General features: G+C 39.1%; 1 protein-coding gene across 2 annotated transcripts in view; it reads left to right on the top strand.

Moving 5' to 3' along the window:
- Positions 1-21,046, top strand: part of rcan3 (regulator of calcineurin 3) — a 35,081-nt gene that overhangs the window by 6,926 nt on the left and 7,109 nt on the right. The window contains exon 1 of one of the 2 annotated variants that reach the window (XM_026944184.3): positions 4,217-4,514. The exons of the other annotated variant lie outside the window; for it this stretch is intronic. Within the exon in view, the coding sequence (XP_026799985.1) occupies positions 4,428-4,514 (87 nt within the window). The 5' untranslated portion in view covers positions 4,217-4,427. Of the gene's footprint in view, positions 1-4,216; positions 4,515-21,046 lie in introns of those variants that run through there. 2 annotated transcript variants of the gene reach the window in all.

The raw sequence follows: 21,046 nt of genomic DNA, 5'->3' as shown, positions 1-21,046 counted from the left end.
TGCACTATGGGAAGAAAGCAAGCTGGCAGAGGCAGTGTGATGCTCTGGGCAATGTTCTGCTGGGAAACTTTGGGTCCTGGCATTCATGTGGATGTTACTATGACATGTACCACCTACCTAAACATTGTTGCAGACCAAGTACACCCCTTCATGGCAACGGTATTCCCTAATGGCAGTGGCCTCTTTCAGCAGAATAATGCACCCTGCCACATTACAAAAATTGTTCAGGAATGGTTTGACAAATCTGACGAAGAGTTCAAGGTGTTGACTTCAAATTCCCCAAATCTCAGTCCAATCACGCATCTGTGGGATGTGCTGGGCAAACAAGTCTGATCCATGGAGGCCCCACCTCAAAACTTACAGGATTTAAAGGATCTGCTGCTAATGTCTTGGTGCCAGATACCACAGCATGGTGCCTCGATGGGTCAGAGCTGCTTTGGTGGTACAAGGGGAACCTACACAATATTTTGCAGGTGGTTTTAATGTTAGGTACACCGATCAGCCATATCAATTGGTGTTGTGTCATTGAGATTTGGATTAAACCCTGTCAATTCAAGTGAGGCTAATAACTATAACAACAACTCAATGATGAATATAATAGCTTTTATAATGGTGGGTTGTGATTTCAACCAGTGTAACAAAATTTGAAGAATCATGGATATGATTCAGGGACTCCTAGTAACCCCCTGACCTCTCTTTGAGATCCATGGCCTCAGAAGGCAGCCTTATCTTGCTTTCCAAAAGGAACAGCCATTTGGGTGATGTATAAATTAATTACCGTTAATTTTAGAAACAAGTGTGCAAAAATAAAGAAACCATAAAAAAAAAAAAAAAATGGAAAACTGTTCTTATCATACTTATATAATGTATTAGACATAAATAGATTTGATTGTCTTCTACCGAGTTCTTAGACTGAAGAGGGTGGAAGACTGAGATGAAAATAGCCACTGCTGCTGTATGGATCAGGAAGATATTAATATATGAATTGAACATGAAGATGGAAATAATGCAATGTTTCTGAATCACCAGGCAACAGGCACGCATTGTCTCTCCTTCATTCAGATTCCTCTTCTGTTCATTATTTTATGGCTGTTTATAGGAACTGTGGAACTGTTTTTTTTTAACGTCTGTCCTCTGTCTCTGTTCACTCTGTCTATCCTCTTTTGCTCTCTCTCTCCCCCCCTCCCTCACCCTCTTTCTGTGTCTCTGTCTATTTCTGCTGCATCACCCTGCATTCCTCTGCACCTGGACCCTCCCTCTCTCTCTCTCTCTCTCTCTTTCTCTCTCTCTCTGTTCTATAAATATCTTGCCCTAGTTTGCTGCAGCTGCAGTGAAGCCAGAGGCTGGTAGAGTAGGGTGAGATAGCAAAGCAGTCTACATGCGCGCGCGCACACACACACACACACACAAGCAAAAGATAAATTTATTCATTTGCACTATATGCAAAGAATTCCACCTGCACACAAACTATAAACCACTCAGTTATTTCCAATAAATTGTTTCCAGTTCTTTGACTTGACCCTGTCAGACTCAAGATGGATAGACCAATACACACAACAGCTCATACACACCAAGTGAGTTACTCATTCTCTCTCTCTCTCTCACACACACACAGCATGACGTCTGCCTCATTCTCACACACACACACACACACACATACAGTGCCATTGCTGTATATTGTGTGTGATTCATATTGTGTTCTATTTATATCCCCATTATTACGTTAAAATATAAATATACAGAAAAGAATAAAAACTTCAAAACAGTTTGATCGCTTCTGTGATTCATAGTTCTATGAAAAACTATTGGGGGTGTATGGGGGGGGTGTCTGTGTACTGTGACTAAATGAAATACCTGGAAACTTTTAACTGTTCTACTGCCCTGCTTTTATTCCTACAGACAAAACAAAAGGTAGTTCTGTTAGTTCTGCTGACAGAATAATGAAGTACTGCACTTTCAAAAACTTAACTCAAAACGTTCATAGCTCTTTAAAGCCCAGCAGCAGACCTATTTTGGCTAGTGCCATTAGTCCTACATCTCTGTCTTTTATCAAACGTTTTAATCTACTAGGTTGTTCAAGAGAGAGAAAAAAGAGAGACTTGTGAGGAAACAACTGTTTGCAGCTGCTATAATGTAAATGATAACAGGAACTAACTTGTTTCTGGACAGTACACATAATTCTAAAACAGATATACCATTCATGAATAAAGTTAAAATTGTAATCGTTGACAAACTGCTGTGCTGTAAGAGGAACAAAATTATTTTCCTAGAACAGCACAACCCTTTTGTTGAAATGGAGCTGCAGTTAAAATACACACAGTTGAGCATAAAGCTGCTTTTGGTTGGTTCTTCCTCCGTCAATGTCCGTGCTTCTGAATGAGATCACCTCTTCGGCAAACAAATACATTTAATATCCGAAGGCATTGCCTAGCACTTTTCACATCCACACCCAGGAGCATGGTCACATGTAGGTTGGTAGCTGCCACCCTTGAAATACTGTATGTCTTGCCACCACCCAAAACCCTGAACAAATCAGATCTCTGAGTGTGGAATGAGATACTAATGCACAAATTGCAAAGTTACATATTTAGTTCAGTATTAATCAAAATTAAATTAGGTGTTTGCTCCCAATACCCCAACATAAATGCCCACCAACCCTTTTCCCCATGCAACAAAACTGAACTTGAAATTTTCCACATCACTAGTTCCCTGTCATCCTCTGTCTCCAACATCAGGAAATGTTATACTGTCGGTATCTTGCCTTAAGCAGTATATCTGCCTTGAGCCCATATCTGTGAAAGCTCTTTGTTATATTGTTATAGTCTAGTTAAATAACTACAGATTAACCTTGTCTGGTACCTCTCAAGTTTTCTTCCACATGTTGTCTCAGGGAGTTTTTCCTTGCCACCATCACCTCTGTCTTGCTCATTAGGAATTAATCTAAATCTATATCCAAATTTCTGTAAAGCTGCTTTGTGACAATGTCCATTGTTAAAAGCACTTTCTGAATAAAAATAAATTGAATTGATTTGAACCTCTTAAGGAATCATTTCCTTATCAACCTTATCTGAGAGCAAGTAAAATATCAACCTTGCAGAAGCTGACACATTAACAAAGGACAAACTTTATTGTAGCAAAACAGCCAGCAGTGATTCATATTGGAATTATATGGGAAAGTACATTGCAAAACCATGTCCGAAACAACCCAACATGGCCTACCCTGTTTTTATCATATTATTTCATGGTTAAATGTGCAATAAACATTGTTACCATGGAGTATCATTGTAAAACCATGGTAGTATTATGGTTACCAGTGAGACTGAAATGTAATTATCATGCACCTGGACTGCAAACATAAGCAGAAATTTATAAAAAGTACAAAAAAATGCAGGCAATATGCACGTCAGTGACCTTTTTCAGCAATATCGTTTTACACCTATTAACCATGCTCTCGGGGGCGGCCTCAGGATTTTACATTGAACCACTGGTAGTATCATGGCTACTGTAGACTCTATTTTATTATATGGGTTTTTGATCACAGGTTTATAGTAGTAAAAAAAAACACTTGATGACGTGTGTTAAAATTATTTTATTGCTAGTAAGGGGTTTTTACTCCACTTTGCGTCATACCTAAGAGCACCCACCGGTGATATTATAAGTGTAAAATGGCTGATTGCTTTATTAGTAACGATTAACTACAGTAAAACCATGGTAAACTATAGTGGGGGCACGGTGGCTTAGTGGTTAGCACACTTGCGCAGAGTTTCCTCCGGGTACTCCAGATTCCTCCCCCAGTGCAAAGACATGCGATTGGCATTTCCAAATTGTCCATAGTGTGTGAAGGTGTGTGCGATTGTGCCCTGTGATGGGTTGGCCCCCCGAGTCCCCTGCCTTGTGCCTTGAGTTCCCTGGGAACAGAAAATGGTTGGATGGAACTATAGTGGATTTTCCTACAAATGGGCCTTTTTTTGAACCTATAACATGCTCGCTGAAAGTACATGAGAGATCATTTGTGAAGTTTCTAATTGAGAAACCATTCAATATCAATAAAGAAACCCTAGAACTAACTCAAAAACCATTTTCAGTGATGGCTCACACTACAGGGTATGCAGGAGCTGGTGGCGTCAGTGCCGGGGCGCGCGCTGATTGGTGCTTTAGGAACGGCTTAGCTCCGCCCCTTGCGTTCAAGACAGCGAGGGTCAGAGAGGCAGGCAGGAGTTGAGTCAGTGCTCAGGTCTGTTCTGTAGCGCATCTCAGGTGATCCAGTGAACACAGCTCACAGAGAGCGCAGCATATTTATCCAGTCTAACTCTGCAAGGACCGGGAGAACGAGAGGGAAAGAGGAATAAAATCAGATCTGGTTTAATAAACAACAACAGCAACAAAAAAAACAAAAACCATCCCATTGTTGATCGTTTTAAGAGGGAATGCCATCGATCGATATGAAACTGGAACTGGTGACGCTCATCGCGTGCGACGTGGACGCTGAGGTGTTCACTTCCGACAAAATGCAGGTACTGATCATTTGTTCGAAAGGACGAAAATAAGCCCTGTCTGCGTTTTGTTTGGCATCTCTCTCTCTCTCTCTCTCTCTCTCTCTCTCTCTCTGCATGCTCGCCAGTGTTCACTGTGTTCTCCCTGGGTCACAGTTCTAATATTTCTTCTCTCTCTCTCTCTCTCTCTCTCTCTCTTTCTCTTTGTCTTTTTAAGTATTTAAAGATATTTAAGTGTACTCAATTTTCTATCATAAGACAACCCAACTATCAGGTGATTCCAACAACAAGGTCTTGACCAGTATGATCAAATAAACACTTTGTGTTCAGTGTCAAAGTCTCATCATTACACTGTTGTTTTATTTGATCTATGCGGCGAAGGACGGTTGCTATGGTCGCCCAGACGTAACCACGCCCCCTGACAACAGCGCTGTGTGAGAGCTTTTGAAGTGTTGAACATTAAAACAAATCCTCCGATTTTCTTTTTCTTCCTAATTGGCATACATTTAGTCTAGTCTAAGTATCCAAAACAGAGAAATTAAACTATGTGAAACCATTTTTTTCACGTTATTTTGGGAGTTCTGATGTCATATAAAAGAATAATGAAGAGTAAAATAATAAAATAAAATAACCACAGGATACAGGAATAGGCTGGTGCCCAAAAATGAGCCCTAGTGAGAAAAGAATTTCCTGAATGCACGTTGTTTTTTGCAGGGAATAGGGCATGGTTTGGGACTCTGCTACTGACAGTTTGTGTTTTTTTGTGAATGAAGCTGCAGCTCCGCATTAACATTCCGCTGCACGCGTCGGTGACGTCATCGGTGCGCTAAAACGAGTGACGCGCGCGCGAAGCGAAGCGCAGAGGGGAATTTTATAGACTCGGTAATACCGGAGGGAGGAAAAAGTGACCGGAGAAAACCTTGGTTTAGACGCAGTGACTAACCCTGTTCTCATACACGTGTGCACACACCATCCCAACTAACCTACCTTCACACTGCAGGTCTCTGTGTGTGTGTGTGTGTGTGTGTGTGTGTGTGTGTATGCAGAGATGCATGAGACTAAATGCCTGAATTATGTTGCAGATCATCTCGACCCCTTCACTGTGTTTATAGATGTTGTTATATTAAGCTGCGCTTATTGCACGAAGCAGAACGTTAAACAGTTGTTTATGGTGTGTGTGTGTGATTATAATAAAGATGATGTAATGCACTTCAGGATGTTTTATAGAAAAATGTTCATGTCAAATTGTTAACTGCGGTTCTGGAAAGAAAAATGGATTTATTTGCAGCAGCAGCTCATGATGTTAATAACTATATCGCCTCAGACAAAATTAATTCAAGAAGTTATCACGCTTGACTTGTGCTACAGTAGCCCCATAACAGGCAGTTGAGCCTCAACATCATAGTCATTCATCTGTGTTTGAGGTAATAACATTAACCAGGGTTGCCAGGTTTCCTGCTCAGCTCCATCTCAAAAAACACACAAAAGACCTGAAACCCAAAACAATTTGGGCATCAAAAAGGAAGACATTTTCTTCTTTTTCTCGACCATTGTCCACACAGTCATCCACCATCCTTTCTCCCAAACTTTGCAATATATCTTGCAATAGAAATGGTTCTGTACATCATGGACACACTGTCTGCACGCACACACGGCCTTTTTGCAGAAATGGATTATATTTAATTCTGATGCTTTGCTGTAAGATCTTGGCAGCCGCAGACTATTTTTGAACTAGCCCAGCCTGGCAACCCTGCCTTTACCTGTCCTGTCTGCTGCTCCTCCACCGAGCATGGGGCAGCGTGACTCCTGCCCCAAGGGACCGCTATTATTGCTTGTTGCTGTTCCCATTTTTGGCAGCTAGATGCAATAATAACTGTATGGAAGGTAAGTGGGGCAGTGAGCACACTGCAACTCGATTGTGTAATACTAGAAACCAACCAAATCGACAGAACATCTGCTTATATCTGTCAATATAATAGCAATATTTTTATTCATTGGTCAGTCAAAAAAGAATTAGTATTTCAACGGAATTTAAAATATATGGAGATGTGAATGAGGGCTTTATCTATGGCCGAGACGCTTCTTTTTATTTTAGTTACAAGGCTTTACTGCATCATGCATCAAGAGAATCTTAAGATCTCAATACAGACAAACAGTGAAACTGAAACTTATCGTCTGGGCCTAACTGTAGGTTATTTGGGGGTTTTTATTCAGTTAATTCTAGCACAAATGGAAAAAATGTTTAAAGAATGACCATGCACAGTTATACACTTTTGGCTCCTTTTTTTTTTTCTTCTTCTTCTTTTTTGGGCTGTGTTACACACAGACACACACACACACTCTTATTCAGGTCAGTGTTCGTCATTCAGTTCTGACTGCACCACAGAAACTGTAGCACTGCAGTATCAGACACAGTGTGTGTCTCCGGCAACACACACCCAGGACACAGGTAGTTCACTGTACACAGTCAGATTACCTGCGTTGAATCAACTGTTTGTTTGTGTCCAACTAAATGAAGCATATAGCCATCCTTTTGGTCGGGAGATGAGTCATTGTTTGTATGTGGCTAACCATGACTGACTACACCTCCCATCAAGCCTTGCTTCCCCTGGAGTGCTTATCCCTAATCTCACACACACACACACACACACACACACACACACACGCACACAAGCATCTCTCCTGTGTGCTGTTAAACCTTGTTTGTGCCGTTGCTACCTCAATGGTCATTATTTTTTGTTTTTGCTTGTTTTGGCTGCTGGTCAGGTACTGGTCAAGATAGACATAAAAACAGAGAGATAACCATGAAGAAAGACAGAAAAGTGTCTCTGAGCAGCACTCCATGTGTTCCAAGCTATTTTTATTCAGTCATTCATTGCGCTGGTTATAAAAGATAATCGAGAAAGAGGGAGGCAGAAGGAGAAATATAGGAGGTTGGAGATTGCTTTGAATGTGAATAATCATTGTTTCAGCTCTGGTTTAAGGAGATTAATAAGCTGCATGGGTAACTGGTGCTCATTATACCAAAGACAACATTCGCTCCTTTTGTCACGTCTGTTCATTTTTGCTTTCTTCTCTAAGCATGCTTTATTGCATATTCACTCTCTCTCTCTGTCTTTCTCTCACATGCTCTCTCTCTCTCTCTCTCTCTCTCTCTCTCTCTCTCTCTCTCTCTCTCTCTCTCTGACTTAACAGTGTACACCAGACAATGTGGTGCAGTAGCAAACCTATGATCCCACATTTTGTCCTTGTTTTCATTGCCAGGTGACCTGTACCATAAAAAACATTGGACACTCTTTCTCAGGGTACCAAGAGTGCTGAACTGGGACATATGGGTATAAATAGTGCAGACCATAGATAGGTTATCACAAGTTGTAATTCAAGTCAGACAATCACCAGCTAAGCGACATTTTTCCAGTCTTCAACTGTCCAGTTTCAGTAACTCTGTGCCCACTGTAGACTCGGCTTCGAGTTCTTGGCTGACAGGAGTGGAACCTGATGTGGCATTCGGCTGTCGTAGCACATCCGCCTCAAGGTTCGATGTGTTGTGCATTCTGAAATGCTTTTATGCTCACCACAGTTGTAAAGAGTGGTTATTTGATTTACTGTAGCCTTCCTGTCAGCTCAAACCAGTCTGGCCATTCTGCTCTGACCTCTCTCATCAACAAGGTGCTTCCACCCGCAGAACTGCCGCTCACTGGACGTTTTTTTGCACCATTCTGTGTAACCTGAGACTGTTGAGCTTGAAGATTCCAGAACATCAGCAGTTTTTGAGAAACTCAATTCTGGCACCAACAACCATACTACAGAGTCCCTAAGACCACATTTTTCCCCATTCTGATGTTTGATGTGAACATTAACTGAAGCTCTTGACCTGCATCTGCATGATTGTATGCATTGTGCTGCTGCCACATGATTGGCTGATTGGATAATTGCACGAATGAGCGGCTGTACAGGAGTTCCTATTAAAGTGAACAGTGAATGTACTACCATACTAAAAAATGTCAGAATAGGAGTATGCTGTAAGGACTTTAAGTAAATTGAATAAATGCAGTGAAATTAACTGAGAGTAGACGGCTAAAGCATGATTTACTGTTCGTTAGTGTTTTAAACAAAGGGTACATTTTTTTTATTTCTGCAAAATTTTAACTCTGAACATGCACTATAAGCTTTATTTACAATGCAAACAACCTCACTGCAAGCAGTAGTATCATAATGCTTATAAAAAATTAATCCTGACAAAGGTACAAGCAATTCTCAATCTTTTTACAGTCTCATTGCCTGTGATGGAGATCCCATGCCAGGAAGACTGGCATGTTTACCTTGTCCAACTTTAATGTAGATTTGATTGGAGTGGTAATATTTCCAGCAATGCTGAACATTCAGACAGAGGAAGCGCTTGTGGCTCAGACACGTGTATTTTTATGCAGAATTTTATGCAGACAGTGTTTCTTTGCTAAAGAACATGAAAAATAAATCACAATGTCTAATGGAAAACATTTGAATTGTTGACAGTTATCACAGTTTTATATAATCTAAACACTATTGCACAATTAGAGGTTTTTGACATTTTACTTACAGCTTGTATAAAGCAGAGCACTTCTCCGACTTTTCTCTGAGTCCTATATTATAATATAAATATAATCTATAAAATTAAAACAAAGTAAACGTTTTTTTGGTAGCTAGCTGTTAATCTAAAGGTTAAGGTTAAGCAGCTTCACTCTTTACAAGATACTCGATGTAAAAGGTAGAATTCCTCTTCTTTGTGGGGAAATATAGTTGATTTTGCTGATTTCTTACAATCCAACACTGTGTTTGATAAAATGCGTTTGAAGAGGAAAGGGTATCGGATACACACCAATCGCCCACATGTTGCTCCAGGCTAATCGCTTATTTATTTTCTAGTGTTCATCATGTAGACCCGTGCTCATTTTAGTAATGAAACACTGTAATTGCTTGATTACATTTGACCAATTTAGGTGACTAGAGTTTAAACAAAACAAGTGAATAAAATGGTATGCGGAAAAATAATGCAGGTATTTTGCCAAATAAAGGGCATGTCACTGCGGTGAGAAAATTAACTTTCTACTGGCAGAGCCCTATGTTCAAATTGACTGCAGTTCATTTAGGATTAGAAAACATGTGGTTTGGGACATAGCCTAGCTGGGTAAAATCATAATTCTTTGAGTTTTACCAGCATAGCAATCTTCAGTAGTGTCTGATAATATCCCCATTGAGTACAATGGAAAACCCAGGATGTTCCATTTAGTCATCTGCTTTAAATCTCTTTATGTAAAATGAAATGTGGCATAGACTGTAATTCAGACCTAGAAACTTTTACCACTGTTGCTAATGTTATACGCATGGATGCATCAATACCATTTTATTATTATATATTTTTTTTATTTAGCTCTTTTTGTTTCCCTGGTGTACGTAGTGACCAAGAAATGCGCACACGTGTCCATGCACATACACTACACTAGCCTTGTTCTTTAAAATGTTAGCTAGCTGACTTTAAATGAGCTGCATTAGCTAGCTAGATTAGTTACCTTGGATGGAGTAGGGTTGCAGTAGAGAGGAGCGGGTTTTGTTTCATGTCAGAAACAGCTGTAAGTAATGTACGTTTTCGTTTCCATTGCATCAGAATCCCTCATTGTCATTCAACAATATTGACTATTGGCAATGAGAACATACTGGGTAAGACCTGTTATTTTCACTCACCTAGCGTTGTCTGTAGACCTTTTTGTTTCCTTATCTAGCCAGCGTTTGCAGCTAGCAATTTTTCTGAGGTTTATGTTTAAGATGTTTTAATAGGTTATTTGTATTGTCGAAAGATGCTGTAGTTCCTCCTCTTGATATTTAAAAAGAGCACAGTTTGCAGTCTGCTTTGCTTTGGTTGGCATTATTACTCACTGTGTCCAGAGCATTGTAATTTTGTGTCCTATACCTGATACCAGTATTGGTACTGATGCATCCCCAGTTATGTGTTTATTGTTAACACTAGCATCTGTAAATAACTCTCATTTTAATGGGTACTTTTATGTGTTGGGTAACAGACACCTGAGCAGGGTAGAGATATTGTAGTTCTTGGTTCAGATTAGTAACTGTGCAGTTCTGTATCACAATCAGGTGAAAAACATGCTATTTGTTCCTCTACCCCAATACAATGGGAAGGGTGGTGTTCTGTGTCTGATAGGTGTCTGCCTGTCGGTCAGGCAGGATTTGTAACATGAGAGGGGGAAAGGTTAATGAAGTGAAGGACATTACGTACATTATGTCCAGCTGAATATTTGGAAGTCTGTCGAATGTTGTTTGGTTAATTTGGCTTGTCAGCTGTTTGTCAGGGTCCAACTGCCAATATTCTAATAGATCTCATCTCTGTGGCTGGGTGAGTTATTTTAATATAAGATAAACAGATAATAATCTGAGAAACAATAGCTGCAGTCTGGACACAAAGCCGTACACGTCTGTGCAAACACACATACCTATTTTAAACATCAGTCTAACTTTTTTGCAGGGCTAAAAAAATTTTAAAGTGTGTTTGCTTTCTGATTTAATGGATAACGTGGTGACCTTTAGCTGTTTTTGCTCAGACAATGTTTGTATGGGGTTTTTTTTGGCCATAATAGAAGCAGGGACTAATAGCAGGAAGTCATTTCATGAGTTTCACAACAAAACTTGAATCATATCAGAATGTCACAGTTGAGTGAATGTATCTGGTGTATGTCTGAGTAGTCAGAGCGTGGAGACGTAATGCAAGAGAAAGAAGGGCTCTTAAGTTGCAAACCACGGATATAATTCTCACTTTGCTTCCTGAGCCTTTGTGTAAAATGTGTATGAAATGCGTGTGTTTAAATGAACAAGGGTGACATGGTTTTACATACATAACTGAATTCATAAGTAAAGGCAAATGCTAACCCTGCCCATAATCCTAACCTTAAACTTCATAACTTTTCATAGAAATTGAGCCATATGAAATGTGAATAATTACCAGTTTGCAAGTGTTGGATTACATTGTCTCCTAAATACACAAAGAAAACACCTTATTGATTGACTGATTCATTACTTGATTGTCCTAGGTCTTAGGTGTTTCAATATCTTTTCAAATCTCGTTTCAAAATCACAGTGTCAATCATATCTTTCTTGTAATCCGATCTGGAATTTTTTATGAAAATCTAAGAAGTCTGCCTTTGTAAAGAAAGCCAGAGGTTGCAGTAATCCAGCGTGCACCTAGATTAATGGGAACGCTGTAACCCTACACCCTTTTTACATTCAGAAATGCACTACTTTTGTTTACTTTACAGTAAATGTATCCAGCCTGTTTGCACCAATGGAGTCTGTATCAACCTTTGCACCAAACACTGCCATCACCCCAAACAACAGCTTACACTACAATCCAGATAAACTGAGTTTCTTTGTCTCTGCTCTTGACTTATTCAATACTAAAGGTCATGATTGACAAGCCTGGAGTTAAAGCCCTCTAGGGATTGTTCCGTAACCAGCATCTATCTATAGCTCTTAAGCAAACTCTTATTGTCACGTCATGTGTCATAGTTTTCCAGGGTTCTATAATAATTTGCAGTCAAGCATCACACTCATTTCTGTGTTGAGGTTCCAACCAGACCTGTAGTTCAGTAGATCCAGATGTTATGCAGCAGCATTTATCATGTCTGGTTTTATAGTTCATGCATTAAAATAATAGGCATTCAATCTCAGGTCTGTCTCTAATATCGCCCAATATATTACAACAGTAGAACCTTAATCAGAGTTCTACTATTAGGGTTTGATTTATTTGATTTGATTTATTTGATTTATAAAGTCCATTCCGATCAAGTCTGATTTTATGGCTCTGTTATATGGTTTCATACAGACTTCCGCATCTTGGAGTAACCACTCCTGTGGTTACAGTTGATAGAACAATATAACCTATACTGCTTTTATAGTTCTGTATGTTAGAACAGTGGAATTCCAGTCACACATTTGGTTTTGTGGTTCTACATGTTAGACATATCAGATATCTGGTTTTATGGTTCCATGCATCAGAACAATAGGACCCCAATTGGAAGCCTGTTTCTATTGTCCTACATGCTGCAGTAGGAGAACCTCAATCGGGGTTCTATTCTGTTTACTTCTAGGGCAGAACAGCTTTCCATATATTAGAACAGTAGCAGTTATATCACATGTTATGGCTCCATGCATCAGAACAATTAACCCTAAGCAGAGTTATGTCTCAATGTCCCAAATTCTGGTTTTATCATTTTGTATTTAAAAAAAAAAATGAAATCCCAAGTTGGAGTAGATCTCTGGAGTTCTACATTGCTGGATCTGCTTGTTAAACTGTGCAGCTCCATTTAGATTTCAGCTACTATGGTTCTGTGTAGTTCTAAAACAGTAGAACCCAATTGTGTCTTATAGCAGTGGAGCACAATGAGATCTGCTTCTATGGTTCCATACAGCGGGACAGCAAAACCTAAATCAGTTCTTTTATGGTATTTTACCACAGTGAAATTACGGTCTGTCACCGTTGTTGGCCCCAGAGCTATTAAGACTAAATATAAGTTTTAATAATCTTCCTACCTTTCTGAGATGAAAAATTACAAGTTCTATCCATTGACTGCTTCTCCACATTAATGTGATTTTATTGCTTTGTGTATACTTTATTCACATCTTCATAGACTGTTATTTTAAGTAAAGAAGATTGCTCCAAGTGGAATATAAATCTTACTGACCTACTGAATATGCCACAAATCTTAAAAAACAGCCATAACCTTGAGTTGCTAGAGTGTCTTCATCTTAATCTTGACTGACCTTTCCATGAAATTGCAGAGAGAGAGTCAGATTAGTCAACGTTATAGGAGATGGAGATGATTCGTTTGATGGGGGGGAAAAAAGCAGGTAGTCATCCGGAGTTCTCTAGCAACCACTACTTTTCACTTCTGAAATCAAGGCTTAATTTATCTGCTCTTTCTGTGAGCAGTGTTACCTTCAGCAGTTCCTGTACCTGTTTTGCACTTTTCTATTTGAGCATGGTATTTGATAACGGGTTATTGGAATAGAGTTATTACATTTCTCTCTACTTCCACTGTCAATGCCATTGGGCCACAAAGCTTTGCCAGAAGCTGTTAAGCTTTGCCAGGTTAATTAAACATCTTGTCTGTTTAACATGTTCATTTTCTTAATTAAAAACAACTCTGTTCTTAGTCCAAAATCATTACAGCGTCCCAGTAGACTGCATGCCCCAAATTTCTTTGAGATCAGGCACTATATATATATATATATATACTATATATATATATCTCTTTAAAATTTTTTTTTTTTTTTTTTTTACATTTTCTCTGTGGTTAAACAAGCTGCACTTTAATGAAAGCACTTTGCAGAAATTAAAATATGAACTTTTTTAGTGTTAGACTAAAATTAAATTAATGCTATTCAGACCACTCAGTATGTACATGATTAAAAAGGTATATATAACAATGCATGAATACATAAAGATGAAACACAACAGTTTAAAGGAGCAGTGTGTTGTTTTTAGAGCCCTCTGCTGCCTGCGAGTTAAATTGCAATTGCAATAAAAATATTGACAAGCCGCCGCCTTCCGCAACTGACCCTACTACTTCTGCTGAAACTTTATATGCATCTTGGATTGACTTTTAAGGAAAAGGGGCAGAATTGAAGTCACTTGGCAGTGGCGGAGCAAATTTCTGGGCCGGAAAAATGTCAGAAAAAAGTACAGAAGACAAAAATGAAGAAATTAGTTGCAGCCGTTGTATGGAAATATTGCAAATTCCAGTTTTGAAAAGGTGACCATGATTATTATAGGTCTAGAAACACATTTAAAAATGACATACTCCACCTTTAAGAGACTAGGGGCCAAATATAATGCTTGGCAATGTTACAGATTCTTTTCTAGCATTAAAAACAAAGTGCAATTTACTAAACACTGCTTAGAATAAGATACAAGAGACAGTTACTGCTGTTTTGAGCTTCATTGCTTCAGCATTTTTCAGACTTTCTCTGTCAAACTGGAATAATTGGTTCATTACAATAATCTCCACACTATCATTTGCACTTAGTCAAGGCTGATGGTGATTATTGCCTTTGCCTATTGTGTGTACATTTAACACGCTTGAATGGCTGGTGTTATTTTTAGCTCCAACATGGCTGTAGTTATTCTGCTAATAGCTACGGATTAGAGGAAACATCAATGGCTACCAAGACAACGTGTTCAAAAAGAGTTTGAAGTTGGGGTTCAAAAAGAGACTGAAGAAACCATTTTGTGAATATATTGTCTCACATGAATTCATGTATTATGAATTTATAGACGGTAATAAAGAACGATAGGAAACACAAAACCAGTTCATGCATTGCCAAAGCTCTCGGTCAGCCTCCACACCCACAAACCTTCTCTCTGTGGCAGCAGTATGTTTGGTATTGGAAAGAATGTCCATAGCTGTACTCTGAATTCTGTGTGTGTGGTGTAATGGCGTGTTATTCAGACATACTCCCTATGTTTCTCAGACTAGCACCTGTTCCCAAAGCTGAGATGTACAAACATCAGTGCCTGGTAGAATTCTCAGCTGTTACAAAGCCCGCTGTATACCCAGATGAAGGTTCCAGATTCGCCTGTATAATGGTTTTTCTCACATTTGTTCAGATGGATCAAATCAAAACATAGTATTCTTTTGTAGAGCTTTCGAGAAATGCAGTGTCTGTAGGGATTACAACACAACAAACTAGCACACTTTCCCACCACATCCCAGTTTGGACTTTAAATGTGGCCTTATCACAAAGGTCATGATAAAACCCAGAAGTTAGCAGTATTTATCTGACTATGTCCAATAAGAGTTCAGAGTTAGGTTAAGATCCCTGAGGTAAACTCATTATCATTACAGTAAAGAACACAAACCTGTTTACACTGTATAAAAAATCATTTTAGGACGTTTTAATGCAGTGCTCTGTGTTGAGAGAGCATGAGCGTGCTATTTATTTTAAAGAGCTTCACTGTGTGAAAGAATGCAGAAGGTTGACCTTCATATTTTTAGCTCGGCTTTTTTTCCATTAGCAAGCTAGAAGCAGGCCAGTGTATGTTTTATTTGGATCTGGGGGGGAAATGCTAATTCCACACTGTTCCAAAATAACAAACAATTCAAGGTTAATACCCCACTATGAAGTTCCACATTAACACTCGCACAGTTTTACTCTACACACAGTAAACTACACAGTTACATGCTACCTCCACACAATTTCATGCTCACTCCAAAAGGTTTCATCCTCACTCCACGAGATTTCATGCTAACTCCACATTGTTTCATGCTAACTCCACAAGATTTCATGCTAAGTGCATAAGATTCCATGGTACCTCCAAAAGTTTCCATTGCTAACGCCACAGGAATCAATTCTAACTCCACAATGTTTAATGCTAATGCCACAAGATTTCATGCCAACTCCACAAGATTCATTGCTAACTCTACAAGAATCCCTTCTAATGTTGCAAGATTCTGTGCTACTGTAACTCCAGAAGATCTCATGCTAACTGTTCATGGCTCCAAACACTAATTCCCCATTTCAATACTGTTCTTTACATGTCCTTGTCGACTTGCCCTCACCATTTCCCCTCGGGGGAGTCCTGGACACCGTATTAAAGGGCTGTTCCATTACTCTAATAGCTCAAGTGAAGTTTGTTAGATGACCCTTTGGAGGGTTGAGGGATCAAGTAAACATGAAGGTAAACTTTAGGAGCTAAACTTGCTGCCAAATCATTGAGATCCGTTGCAATTTAATTCCCGATTCTGTAAAAAAAAAAAAAAAAAAAGCTGTTTGAGTGTAAACATTAATACTATGAAATAATTTACTTTTTACATCCCTGCTGATGTAACCTCTTTAGTCTGGTAACTGCTAGGTGAAGCATTTTACTTCTTTTATAATTGTTTACATTTAATTTACTGTCTGCTGCAAAAAAAGACTGAACACAGACATTGCATTACACACTCAGACTTTACACACACTCTGATCTAGTATATTTACTATTCACTTTCTTGTTTAAGCTTTGTTTTTTTGTTCTCTCCCTCTCTCACACACATTCCTGGTGCATCTCATGTACATTCTATCTCTAGAAAACATACACACATGCATGTAGTTTACAGAGATGTGGTATCTGTTATCGTCTCTAAAATGCAACATGGCAGTGTGTGCTGGCCGGAGCGGCGGAGTAGAGCTGGAGTCTGTAAGAGTATACCGGAGTCAGGAAGTGCACTCAGAATGCACAACCATGAATTAGTGATCGCTGAGTCCTCTCTAGTTACCACTCCAGGTTACAAACACATCAGCACTCGTTTCAATATTCTGATATTTCTCGCCCTGTATTCTCTCGTCCTTTCTCCATCCATGACTTCCTGGGGTTTTTGTTTGGGTCTGTTTTCTCCCTATTTTTTTGCTGTGACACTTTCTTTCAGTTTTCTTCCTTTTCTCCCTCTCTCTCTGCCCTCCCCCCTCTGATGAGGTGATCATTTAGATGAGTGAAGTGTGCTGGGGCAGCTGGTGATGACATGTCCTCCACCGCTGATGAGACGATAAACACTAGGAACTCGTTGTTCCTTTGGCTTTTCAGAATAGATGATGATTAGAAACTGGATGCGGCTTGATGTCAAATAGTTCAAAAAGGTTCAGAAATTCAAAGAAATGTTTATTTCATTACTTATCAAAAACAGTCCCAATTCATAGCAAATGTCTGAGCACTATGTATATAATTAATTATTAGAGGGGTTTAGTACAGTGTAATTCTTACATTCTTACAAGTGAACTGCTGGTATTAGGAGATAATGAGTGATAAATTACATGTGTAACTAGGAAATTGTAATAAAAGCAATCCAGAATGTCTGTACTTGTTCAGTAATAAAGATGTGTACCTAAAGTTGTAGTTACTTTTTTACTAATTGCACTTGCAGTAACATAAAGAAGTAGCAACACCGGAGTACTAAATATAGATCAAGGGCCATCAACTGGTGGACCAAGGTCCAGATGTGGAACCAGCAAATTACATTAAATGGTCAAAAGTTTGTGGACACGTGACCAGCACACCCAGTATGTGGTCCTTCCCCAAACTACTGAAAGCACACAGTTGTAAAGGATAAAGTATGCTGTTGCATTACAATTTCCCTTCATTGGAGCTAAGAGGCTCAGACCTGTTCCAGCATGACAGTGCCCCTGTGCACAAAGCGAGCTCCGTAAAGACATGGTTTGGGGTGGAAGAACTCGAGTGTCCTGCACAGAGCCCTGACCTCAACCCCACTGAACACCTCTGGGATGAACTGGAACACCGACTACACCTCAGACCTCTTCAACCAACATCAGTGCCTGACCTCACTAATGCTCTTGTAGCTGAATGAACACAAATCCCCACAGCCACGCTCCAAAATCTAGTGGAATGCCTTCCCAGAAAAGTGGAGCTTATTATAAATCTAAATCTGAAATGGGATGTTCAACAAACACATACTGTATGGGTGTGGCGGTCAGGTCCACACACATTTGGTCATATGATGTATTTCAGTGACCGGACTGAGTACTTTAAACCAGTACACGTATTGGGGGGAAAAAACTGACCTGTGTTTAGTGACCGTTGTTTTCTTAATCTTACCCATCGCATCTTCTGTGGCAAATCCTCTGTTGTTGTTTATCCACTGGACCAGAGGCTAGCTACAGTGCTAGGTTATTTAACAGTGCTAAATTTATTTACCCCCTCTGGTCAGATTAGTGAACTGACCACATGGTGATTTTTAAAAAAAAAAAAAGTTGCCAGTGAAAGCAGAATGCTTAAAGATGAATGAACAGTGAAGTATGTATTTATTCTCCCTGTATAAAAATAAAAATTTTACGCTCATCTGTTCAAAGGCCTTGCCACTAGTCAAAAGTGGTAAGTATAACATAAAAATATTGCAAGAAACACACCAATTTATGACTGATTGGGTAAACTGAAGTGTTTGATCAAGGTCAAGTGAAAGTCAATCCCATGATTCCACTGGCTGCAGTCTAGCGCTCTTTAAATTGATGGATATGGATGTAGGGTTGGGCAGTGTGAGCAGATTAATAACGCAATAAATGACAGTTGACTTTCTTTGGGAGTATTGCTGATTTCAAAAGGAATTTAAAACTCCACATGATTTATCCAGATGTTACTGCAGTTCCTGTAGTGATGATCATTATATAATTTGTTCTTTTTTCATGTATAAATAGCACTAGTCCTGTGTGCATCTCTTCATAAAGCCCAAAAACAGAAAAGAAGCAGGCAGTGAAGAGCATGTGAACCAGTTTATTCCACAGCCATAATTCTCCCAAGGTAGCCAGATGGTATTGGGACAGAGAGGGCAAGACATTAGAGAGAGGACAAGGTTGTCAGAAAGAGCAAAAAAACAAGGGCAGCTGGAGGGGAGGAAGAAGAAGAGTGATTATTTTATTCAGGCATTATTAACCAAGCTCAGCATTTTTCACCTATTTAACAAGGTTCAAAGAAACTTTGTGTGCACACTATTCAATATCAACATCTTTTCAGTTTTCAGTAGTGTCCAATAACAAGTCAAATAAAAACTTTTCACTGTTTGTGAGAAAGTATTACAATTATGACAAAAGGTAATTCTCAAGTAAACTGCAATTTAATTAATTATAAATGAAGAAGTAGACTCTGAAACTTTTCAGTTAGGAATTCTCAATATAGCTAAACATTTCTGAGTAATGGATGCAGACCCAAAATAAGAAATCATAGCCATTATGTGTGCATACACAGGGTGTCCCAAAAGTCTCCGTACATGGAGGACTATGTACGCCAGCACCACGTCTGTTGTGCCTTTGTCAGTGGATGTTTGTGGACGTCCGCTTCTCGGTTGGTCCGCAACACTTCCAGTCTTTTTGAATTTGTTAAGTTTGGCAACAGTGTTAAAGTTTTCTGTTAAAGTCCCTCACAACCTTGCGACAGATTTTCAATCCAGCCATGAGAATGATTTCAATACGTTCTTCTTTTGTCAAAGGCATTCCTAAAGGCTGTCTGAATAAAAAGTGTAATATGAAATAAGTATGAAAAATTTTGGAAGACATTTTGCTGAAAAGTGTTAATTTCCCCTATATATGGAGACTTTTGGGACACCCTGTACATATGTGCAGAACAGTGAACATTTTTGCATGTCTCTGTTTGGAAAGAAGTTACAGCATCCAAACAGTGGCAACATGGCATTGCTAGGATTTTTACTGTAACTTTCAACTTTCCAGTCAGTTGACCTTGAACCGCTGAAGCACCACTGCTTCATGTTAATAAAAAACCGTGAGCAGTTACTGAACAGCGAACAGCTGCATGTTGTGTTTATATGCATAAATAATGTAACCAAAGGTCATTGTTCTGATAATTATGTCCCCTTTACTAAATGAAGACAGAGTAGACAAGGTGTGAGGGGTCAGTCATGATTTCTCCCTGTTGGTTAAACATAAATCGAGGCCTGCTAATCTTCCGAGTCGCAAATTTGTGTGTAAATGAGGTGTCGATTAAGATTCAGCATATGTACTGTATAAGAAGTTTTAAATCGATATCATTGAACTGAAGAGTGTGATCAATTGTCTTTAATTATCAGCATTTAGAAAAAAATGGCATACATTTTTTCAGTACAAAGATTCCTGTTTATCAGAGTGACCTGTTCCGATAGGAAGATTGCAGTTGCCTAAATTGGTCTGTTTCTCATTGACTATTTTTTACCATTTTTATAACGTTTGTTAGTTGTAAACCTTTTAATAGCTGTATTTATTAAAGTTTGAGAGTTTACTATAATAACCCTGGAGCAAACCACACCGTAACTTCATAATTCAGTGTTTATGAACAGTGTGAGAGAGTTCTAACCCTATTAGAAAGTATTCTGATTTTTTTAGAAAGCTATTCAAAGAACCCTTGAGGAATCCTTAACTAGGTTTGGACACACATTAACTTGGATGAAATGAGGATGCACTGTAATTTTTTTATTTTTTTTTGGTCTGGTCTGTCCCCGGCAGAGCACACTCAACACTCTACCTCTCCTGAGTACTATCACCTGCACCTCATTATCACCACTATCGGGACCTGTGTAAACACCCCAGACTCTCAGACACACAATGTGAAGCCTTGCACTTCTCATGTGTTCGTGCTGCACGTCTTGTTTTACTTTGTGTCTGTATTACTAGTTAATATCTTTTTCAGTTTAACCATTCTAGGTTTCTTAAGTCAGAGCTTTAACCTTGACACTTGTTATCATTGTGTACACTGTGTACAGACATACCCAAGCGGGTGGCCTAAGCTGATGGCCTCTGTTTATAGCCTGTTTCACTAAGCATAGCTTTTAGTGTCGTTCTTGCTAATTCTGTTCTAGTTTAGGCCTAGGAAATATAATAAATAATATTTTATATACGACATTACTATATTGTGTCTGCTGTAGTTCATCTGTCACACCTCGCTTTCCTTCATTTTATCCCTGTTTTCTGCACTTCACAGTTTTATACAGGGAATTGGCACATTTGTGTACAGTATATCTGTGTGATGTAACATA

Source organism: Pangasianodon hypophthalmus, chromosome 10 (genome assembly GCF_027358585.1).
Source record: "Pangasianodon hypophthalmus isolate fPanHyp1 chromosome 10, fPanHyp1.pri, whole genome shotgun sequence".
NCBI lineage: Eukaryota > Metazoa > Chordata > Actinopteri > Siluriformes > Pangasiidae > Pangasianodon > Pangasianodon hypophthalmus.
This window is presented reverse-complemented; position numbering and strand designations above follow the sequence as displayed.